This window comes from Magallana gigas, chromosome 5, assembly GCF_963853765.1.
Source record: "Magallana gigas chromosome 5, xbMagGiga1.1, whole genome shotgun sequence".
NCBI lineage: Eukaryota > Metazoa > Mollusca > Bivalvia > Ostreida > Ostreidae > Magallana > Magallana gigas.
In genome coordinates, this window is record NC_088857.1 from 11,297,860 (window position 1) to 11,307,500 (window position 9,641).

The 9,641-nt window shown below is 32.7% G+C and overlaps 1 protein-coding gene across 3 annotated transcripts; it reads left to right on the forward strand.

Annotated features, from left to right (window-relative positions):
- The first annotated feature begins 103 nt into the window (after nt 1-103).
- On the forward strand, nt 104-8,908 carry LOC105341487 (coiled-coil domain-containing protein 13). Of its 3 annotated transcripts, none has more exons than XM_011448038.4 (18): nt 104-237; nt 380-603; nt 1,454-1,525; nt 1,756-1,852; nt 1,991-2,133; nt 2,360-2,431; nt 2,556-2,675; nt 3,395-3,499; nt 3,736-3,909; nt 4,071-4,147; nt 4,660-4,759; nt 5,569-5,775; nt 6,048-6,256; nt 6,500-6,667; nt 6,953-7,078; nt 7,966-8,099; nt 8,220-8,343; nt 8,513-8,908. In XM_011448038.4, exons 2-18 carry the CDS (start codon nt 421-423, stop codon nt 8,676-8,678), a joined length of 2,277 nt encoding a protein of 758 aa, XP_011446340.3. In that variant the 5' UTR covers nt 104-237; nt 380-420; the 3' UTR covers nt 8,679-8,908. The 3 variants fall into 3 exon arrangements, with proteins under 3 accessions (XP_011446340.3, XP_011446341.3, XP_011446339.3); XM_011448039.4 differs by lacking the exon at nt 4,660-4,759 and adding an exon at nt 5,192-5,291 and having other exon boundaries at nt 2,559-2,675; XM_011448037.4 differs by lacking the exon at nt 4,660-4,759 and adding an exon at nt 5,192-5,291 and having other exon boundaries at nt 105-237.
- The last annotated feature ends 733 nt before the right edge of the window (nt 8,909-9,641 follow it).

Consider the following 9,641-nt stretch of genomic DNA (forward strand, 5'->3'; position numbering starts at 1 on the left):
TGTTCTTTTTATGACTTTCAAAATGTTTAAATATATAAAAATTAGATTTTAAATTTCCCGCATTGTTTTAAAGATGAAATTGACCAATCACAAATCGATGATCAAGTCGGTGCGATTCTAAACATGCCATTCCCTTGTTTCCGTTTTGTTGCTACCTACGCGAAAAGAGACAGCTTACTGATCTTATTGGAATTAATAATTATTGTCTCATAAATATATCATCGTATGGTTCAAATGGTAAGTATTCTCATATACTTTTGAGGAAAAGTGTTTATGTTTTAAACTATTGATTACTTTCCAAATATAAGGAAGATGACCATTGAGCATGTTGAGTTAGAGACTATGCGCGTTCGAATTTTCTCGTTTTGTTATTCTACAGATTGCTACATACGCGCCTTTTCTATGATCGGTCTCTGAAATATGGCCACAGAAGCCGCCAGTGAAACACTTAAGCAGCAATTTTTACTGTTACAAGAACAGCAACAACAAAAATTACTTAGACGGAAACAAAGAAAGGAAGAAAAGGCCAAGGAGAAATCGAGTCTCACCAGTAGAACTAGTTCATCCATAGCCTTTGGTGTCGAAGACAATTTGGAACTCAAGGTATCTAAGAGCTGAATAATTCATTTTCAAATTGCAGTAAGGAGTCCTGTCTTTGACGTGGTTATAATACAGTAACAGATGGATACACTCGGGATAAATGCTGATCAAACTTAATATCTCAATACGATATAAGAAAAAAGTGGTTTCATCAATATTCATTGAATAGCAATTTTCGTGGATTTTTTTTATATTAAGTTGATTCGTGAAATTAAGTGTTCATTGAAGTGCAATCTATATAAACATTTGATATTGATAAGGGTCATTATTCACGAATTTACGGATCCTTGAAACTGTGATTTTCACTTTATCCACAAAAATTGATACCATTGAATATCAATGAAACCTCAATATACTGAATCCAATACATTTTAGTAGTATTTAGGCTATTTTTCAAAACTTTGGATTATCTAATTCATGTAATTTGGTTTTTGAGATATTTTAAATGTGTAATCTAAACATAATTCATGTTTGTAAGTTCGGTCACTTGGGGCAGTATAAAACACAATATTTGTGTGCTTCATATGCAACACAAAACTTTACAGGGTGTAACACTCGAATATAATAATTAAAAACCAACAAATGACTATCCAAAGTTTGTACTGAATATTCAGGAAATATTTTTTGCTTAAACAGTGAGTCAAATTCATTTGCAGCTTAGATAAATATTTTATGAATTATAATTAATGCACTCAGAAAACAAAATGGTAAAATAGAGCTTTGAATATTAGTTGTATTATTATTCATTTATATATATGTTGATATTACCCTGTAGGAAGTAGTCAGCACCCCAAAAATTATACATTTACTTGACTGATACCAGTTATATATGTTTGAAACACTTCATTTACAGTTAGCTGATCCAGTTCCTAAATCTTCTTTCGTCTCAGAGGAACTTGTGAATCACCTCAACGACCAAATCAGAGTAAGGAAGCATTTTTAGATACCCATACATAAATTACAATTGATGTAAAATCAGTGTTTTATTATGTTGCATCCTTTCATATAAATCAAATTAAAAATACCAGTGTACTACTTACAGTTTATTAACAAGTGATACATTTCCTAAACCATGTTAACTGACACATGAATCAAATTAATTTATTTGAAGTTAAAACTTATCATTTATATCATTAAATCTTTTCACTTTCATAGGAACTTAAAGATGAAAATGCAAGAGTGTACAAACTTCTCAGTGAAAAAGACTTTGAAGTTCGTCAAATTAAGAAGAAGCATGAAGATCAAGCAAGAGGTAATTTAGTTGATAGAATAATAATACAGGTTCATTCAATATTTTTTCTGTAATTATTTCATCCAAAGTGGGTTGTAATTTAGTCTTTCAGCATTATGAAGTTTGTACTTGTAATTAACGCACATTTTCTTGCTATAGTTGCAGGAGCTGTGACTAATGAAACAGCAGCTACAAAAATTGTAGAATTATCAAAAAAAGTTCGTGATCTGAATGCCGAACTAGAATCTGAAAGAACAAAAGCCAGGCAATATGGCAAGAAATGCATTGATCTACAAACTCAGGTATAAACAAAATTCAGGGTCAAATTGTTTGTTTTAGTTGACTTAACATGAATCAGGTAGGGAGAGGGAGATCCCCAAGAACAAAGAAGTTAAAAGAAATTATTTTCTAAAACATTATATCTTGTGTCACATCTTGATATACTTTCAGCTCATAACAGACACTTATATGGAAGTACCAGTATTATAGAGAAGAGAATTGCAATGATTTTGAATGTGTATATTTCAGATCAATAAGATTCCTGAGGATACCCGATCAATGATGAGCTCAGCTACAAGTCGGTCCACTTTAGATGAAAAGGTAATCATTATTCTAATAAATTGAAATAATGTTAGAGTAGACTCTACAATTATGCATGGTGCATTGTAACGGGAAATTCAGATCAGTTTTTATCAAAGATGTTTTGTTGTTTGTGTAATTTTAGCAGGATGACTATGTGGATGTTAAATCTTTGCAAGACAAACTAAAGTATGCTGAGAACAAAATGGCTGAATACAGAAATCAAACTTCCTTACTAAAACAAGAACTTAAAATGGTTCACAAGGTATGTGTTATAGTTTTATCAAATAAATGTTTGTACATTGATTTTTTAACCGGGTTTTCCGAAGGAAAAATCCGGTTATTAAAATGGTGAAAATGGCGGGCGGGTGGGCGGGCTGTCGGGCGGCTGCCAAAAGGGTACCCTCATTGTACGGATAACTCCTCCTACAGTTTTCAAGATAGGAAGTTGTTGTTTTGCAGATCAATTGTACATATATCAGAGGTGTGCATATTGCTAGGATTTTGATTTCTGATAATTTATGAAAAAAATACCAGCTTTTGAACTTAGTCATTTTTGGGCAAAATATTGCATATAGGGTACCCTCATTGTACGGATAACTTCTCCTACAGATTTCAAGATAGGAAGTTGTTCTTTTGCAGATCAATTGTACATAGGGTATATCAGAGGTGTGCATATTACTTAAGGATTTTGATTTCTGATAATTTATGAAAAAATACAAGCTTTTGAACTTCGTCACTTTTTGGCAAAATATTGCATATAGGGGTACACCATTTCACTGGATATGGGTTGACATGGATTATGGATAAAGTTCACATAAAAGAAAACCCGGTTTGCTGTCACATTGACAGCTTTTCACTTGTTAGCTGGTTTACTAGAATTAATAGATAAGGGGCATAACTCTATGATCAGTTATAAAAATAGTTCCCTTTCAATTATTATGCTGTAATGATACAGTGACTGTTCGTGACAACTATTTGTAGGTGCTCAGTCAGGAGGTTGGAGAAAATGTCAATATTCAGTCCATTCTAAACAACCAGACCAACTGGAAAGGACGGGCTCAACAAATCATGATGCTCCAGAAAAAGGCAAGTCATCCTGATCATGACTATACTCTTTTTTTGGTTATTTTATACATGCTCTGATCTAACGCTTTTGTTTTAAAAAAAGTTCAGATTAGTTTACCTGGAATTAATGGAAATTTTATTAATTATTTAAACTTTATATCTAAAATGATAATGGAAAACATGAGAAAATGTTCAATGTATATCGGAGCCTGATCATGACGATAAATGGACAACGAATATTGTGTAATTATTGACAGGTTGATGAATTAAAGTCGGAGATTACTGTAAAGAAGCCACAGAAAGAGAAGGAGTATGATTTAGAGGCGGAAATGTTGGGTACCGGGAATAGCTCGGCGCGACAGAGAACTGCTGTTGAGAAGCACCGCGAACAGCTCAGGAAGATCGAGAAAGAACGGAAAGAATCTCAGGAGGTGTGCAAATGACAACAGACTTAATAGATTAGTATAAACTTCATAAACAAAGTTTTGTAATGTTTTGAAAAGTAAGTTATGGCATTACTCAGGTTAAAAAGTACTTTTTAAATGTTATGAACCCCATTTAAAGAAACACTATACCTCTTTTGTATTTTTAGAAAGCTGCAAATGAGCTCAAAGCATTAGAAGAAGATCATGCTGCTTTAAAGAAAAAGCTTGATGCAGCCAAAACTAGGTAAAATGTGTATACATATACGTATACATACAGATATACATGCTCTCTAATACTATACAGCTGCGAATTTGGTCCAATTTGGCAGTTGATATCAAATTACAAAAGCAGAATATGACAATTTATTTTATGGCAATGTATGCTCTTTTGTTGGAAAGTTTTAAAATAGTACATATCAGCCACAAACGTTCATGTCGTAACTCTCTCTCTCTCTCTCTCTTTCTCTCTCTCTCTCTCTCTTTCTCTCTCTGTACCAAATTGCCAAAGCAAATGTCAATAAAATTAAGGTCATGTATGCTTGTTTATTGGAAAAATTTTAAATTGCCAGAATAAATGACCAGTTTATTGCTGTTATCGTTGAAATAAACCCCTCACTTTCTTTTCTAATGAATGTTTGTAAAACATCTGATGCAAAATATGGTATTCATTGATAATATATATTACATACGTTTACAAGCAAATCCTAATAAGAGTTAAAAAAAGAAGATCAATCATATTTAAATTGACATTTTCAGAAATCAAATAATATCTAGTGAAATGCAGGCACTGAAGGGTCACATGAAAGTTTTACTTGACAAGGGTGCCCATGATGATGAATTGATTGAGGCTCTAATGGTATCCACAGATCAATGTTTATCTGTGTGTCTTTATAAGCAGCTCTAATGTTATATGTATAGCTTGTTTGGTATTGATAGTTTCATTTTACATATGTCTCACTACTCACAGGCTTTTTTTTGCAATAAATTTCCGTTTTTGTAAGCATCAATAACTTATAAAACAGTGCAGCTTAATTTCAATTAAGATATTGCTTCACTCAATAATATTCAATGGACAATGATAAAATCCCTTAGAATTCAGATTTGAATGAACTTTGGGATAAATTAACTGTCAGATGTTCTGTTAATGCAATCTATATGTAGTGAAATAAATTATAAAATTGAGTAAATTTTTAGCAGCTTAATTTATCAGCATGGACATGCAAGCCATTTGTTATAACTGCTTTATCCAGTGTTTAATTATTTTGTGTTCTGAATGTGTTGTTTGCAGAAATAGTGTGCTAGCAAACCAAAACAAAGGCTTCAAAGAGCAAATGAAGACGCTGATTGACAAAGGGCGCCATGACGATGAGCTCATTGAGGCTTTAATGGTAGTTACCATAGTAACACATACAGAGTGCTAACACAAGGCTTTTTTCTGTGCAAAATGAATGTTTATTTAAATTCATTAATAAAGTAAATGCTATTTACATGTATTTGTTAAATGTTAAAAAAAATTATATAAACAAAATAGTTATTTCAATTTCATTATATTTGCACACTTAATTAATAGACGCGATAGCTGTAATATGTGATATTAAAGATAAGAAAGCATCTTTTTTTTTAAATTGTGTAACTAAATTTTCTTGCTGTTTTTTTTTTATAAAGAAACAACAAAGTCACTTACAGCAGCTACTTGAGCAGACAGCAAACCAACAGAAAGAAACCTCACATAAATCTCAGCAGGAACTCAAACAGATGTCCATGAAGACTCAACAGGACAATAATGTGGTGGAGCAGCTAAAGTCCATTGTAGCTGAGAAGGAGGCCAAAGTTCACAGACTCGAAGATGAAATTCAGCAACTCAAACTCAATGTCAGTGTACATTTTAGCCCTATTTTGAACTTTTTGATGCATTACTTCATAGCAATTATGTAAACAGTGAAAACGTATACAAATCTTGAACTAATGGAAGTATCTTGAATGGAGGTTGTGAGAGAAGGTTAATGTCGGCTAGATTTAGATTGGCTTGTTATATGGATTGATACTTCTTAGTGCAGTCTTTCACAATTCATGTTAAGATATTGTGTAATTAATAAAATACCTACCAGTATATCACATATTATGTCTCTTCTTTACTTTTTCAGCATCTACAGAGGGCCCAGTTAGATTCTGCCAATATGCTCTTTCAGCCAGGAGGCCAAAGGCCTCCTTCCTCTGCACTGAATTCTCAAAGAGACTCCCGTCCATCCTCATCCGCTCATCCAGCCCTCAATGAAATCCGTCCAGAAACTGCAGGAAGTGGGGACATCCAGCTGGACTTCCAACTGGATCCAAACACGCCATCAGCCTCCAGGTACTGATCCAGATCATATTCCTTCCTTTGATCATATTAAAAAATTCATCACTGGGTAAAAAAAATCATACTTTTGATAAAACTTCAGCATTCTGGTTAGTTTTATTGCTTTCGTAAGTTTAGTTTTGTTACTGCATGTATTGTATTGAATTTGTTTTAAATAATTGATCCAAAGTTGATTCTGACAAAGGTTTATGAACTACATGTAGGATTCAGCAATCACATTTAAGTCTCTGTTCACAGGATGAGTGATCGGCCCCCTGTGATCAACAGTGCCCTGGACAGGTGCCCCTCTGTAACCAGTACTGTGGACACTGCTCGTGCACTGTCAAGGAAAGCAGACAACAATACACAAGAGGCAGTGAGGGGGGCGTCCAGGTCAGGGGCTGTCAGGACCCCCTCATTTCATGTGTAAGTCAGCAAGAACTCTATTCAGATCTATCAGTACCATAAATGGGTTGGGTTTTTTTAAACATTAAGATAAGAATTATCTTCATTCCTGCATATCATGTTTTCACAATTTCTAGGTTATAATAACAATGAATGTAATTAATAGATGTTCCCAGAAACAATATAAACTCACAAAAAATTTCTTTATTGAACTGTGCTTTTTGCTCTTTTTCCATTGAATCAATGTAGAAAGGAAAGTTTTTTTTATTGTTTTTTTAATAATGCTGTTACTTTTTCATTCTCCAGAAATAATATAGACAAGCAGGCATTGGCAGAACTTCAGTCTCAGTGTCAGGAATATAGGACTTTGTACCAGGTAGCTCAGGTGGAGAGGGACAAGTTCTCAGAACTTGTGCGAGTTCTTCAAAGCAGGTACCTATTGTCTGCTTAGATTTCTATCGTAAATGACATACAGTTACAGTAAAAACAGCAATCAAGAATTGGTACACTTTCTGATATTTCAGTTTAATTCCCCTATCCTAAAATTGTTAAACATGTAGTATTGGATGTAACAATTTACAGTTATAAAGAATCAAAATAACTTGCCCCCAGTGCAAATTATAACCATATTTTACTCATGTAGGAGAAAATGATTTTAAAATATAGTATGATTTTTAAAGTTTTGATTATCTAAGTGGTGTAACGTATTCACTTTGATGTTGAATAATAAATACCGTTTTTAAAATTTCCAAAATTTATTAAGTCCGAAAATCAGTATTTCATATTACATACAAAAGTACAACTCAATTTAACAAAGGTCAGAAAATAGAAGAACATACAATTTTCACTCACACACTTTTCATCTTTGACAACTCCGCCTACTCTCACCTAAACTGACCAATAGAATTAATTGAAAGGTTCAAATAAATTTGCATCAGCAAGCAGAATTTTACAATGCTCACATATGGAAGACAGGAAACCGTAATTCTAACCGTGAATAAATCAAAGAATCGTATTTCTCAGATCTGACCGTTAATTTGACAATAATTAAAGAATAATGACATTGATACCAAGATTCAGGGAAGGGAGATGTCAAGATGAAATTACTAACATATGTGAATGCAACTTTCAGTAGTTCAGAGTAAACTAATTATTTTCCAATTACAAATTTAGAATTTCCAAAATGAAAAGACTGAAGCATAATATAGTACAGATGTTACAAATTATAATAAATAATTTTTGTCATTTATAAACCCTATTACACATAAACATGACAGTGGTAAATTATGCAAGATTTTAAATGTTGGCATTGTTTGAAGATGTGAAGAGGATTCTAAAAAGTATTTGGAGTGCCAAAATGAACTAGTTCAACAAAGACGTAAAAATGCATTGCTTGAAAAACAGGCAGGGAAAAATAAGATTGAGAATGGACCTACAAGTAAAGGAGGGAGTGGTAAGAAGAATCAAGTTTTAGATATTCATTAATGTCTCCTGATTTTTAATTCAGTGAATAGTCTTAAATTTTTCTCTACAATATCAAATATATTTTTTGAGTAATCAATAATTTTTTTAGCTGCAGTAGGGAAGAAACGAGTTCTCGGAGGCCGAGCTGGTAGTATGACAAATGTCTCGGCCAGTTTTTCAGCAGGTCTGACTGAAGAGAATGATCATGAGGATTATGAAGAGGTCAAAACGAAGTAAGATATTCTCTGTTTCCCAGTGATCTGAGACACTTTATGATAACCAGCATCTTTTGAATTATATTTTGAAATTAGAACTGAATATGTGAATCTTGATTGATGACGTACCAGAATCGATACAAATTAAACCGAATACCAGATTACCTGATTTCTTTCCTTCTTTTAGTTTGGAAATTCAAATGGACGAAAATGAGGCCTTGAAAGCTGCTCTACAGAGCACACTGAAGGCAAAGGAGGAAGATCTTAGATTGTTTGGTGAGATGATGGAAGAGACCAAGACAGTGTTTCTCCAGGCACTGAGGCAATACAAACAAAACGCTCAAGGAACGTAGGGGCGGGATAGCCTTGTTTAATTGTTATTGTTGTTAATGAACTGTATGTACATTTAAGATTGTGCTCAAGTTTCAGTCACATGTATGCAAACTGCAAGTCATTTATGTATCTTAATTATTTCTTATATTTGATTATCTTGTATGAATGTTCAAGGTATAGATAGCACAAGATAGGAGTTTGCTATATGAAGTACATCCAAACTACTTCATGAATAAATAGAGAAATTATTTCTGTCTTCATTTTTAAATACCTTTAAGAAATACCACGAGAAATATTATCAGAGGTCCAAAAACAACTTTTTCAATTACCAGTATATAGGAAATGACTGGGTTTTTTTTTTAAATAAAATTTCTTTGTGAGATTAATGTGGTCAGAATATTTTGTGAAAAATGGTGATATATAATAATTTTATAAATATTTGTAAAATAATGATTAATTTACATACAGTGTACTGTGAAGATTATTATACCGTATTTCTATACACCTTACATCGAATCAACGTCATAATATCTAATCTTTTTTGCCATATTGCAGGCTCATTTGCGACTAAAAGGCCTTATCGTTGCTTGAAATGAGCTTTGCTCTAGTTTATTTCGAAGGATCAATTTTCAGAGGGTACGTCGTGTGTCCTATATAACTGCATGGTAATAGCTTTTTTCTCTGAAAAAAATCTGGTGAATATTGATATAGTGCAGAATCATCAATTTTGTTCTTTTTTTTATTTGAAAAAATTAAGGTGTTATGCTAACACAGAAGATAAATGTTTTAATTAAACACAGTTTTCAACAGACGGATGATAATAAGATAATATTGACAGGGATCATTACATATTGCATTTTTATATATGTGTATAATCATTGTTTTTAAACATTTCTTTAAGTGGGGCCACGAATATAACCGTTATTGCTAATTTTGAAAATAATTCTCGAGAACGTATATATAGGTTAAATTGCATGGCATTA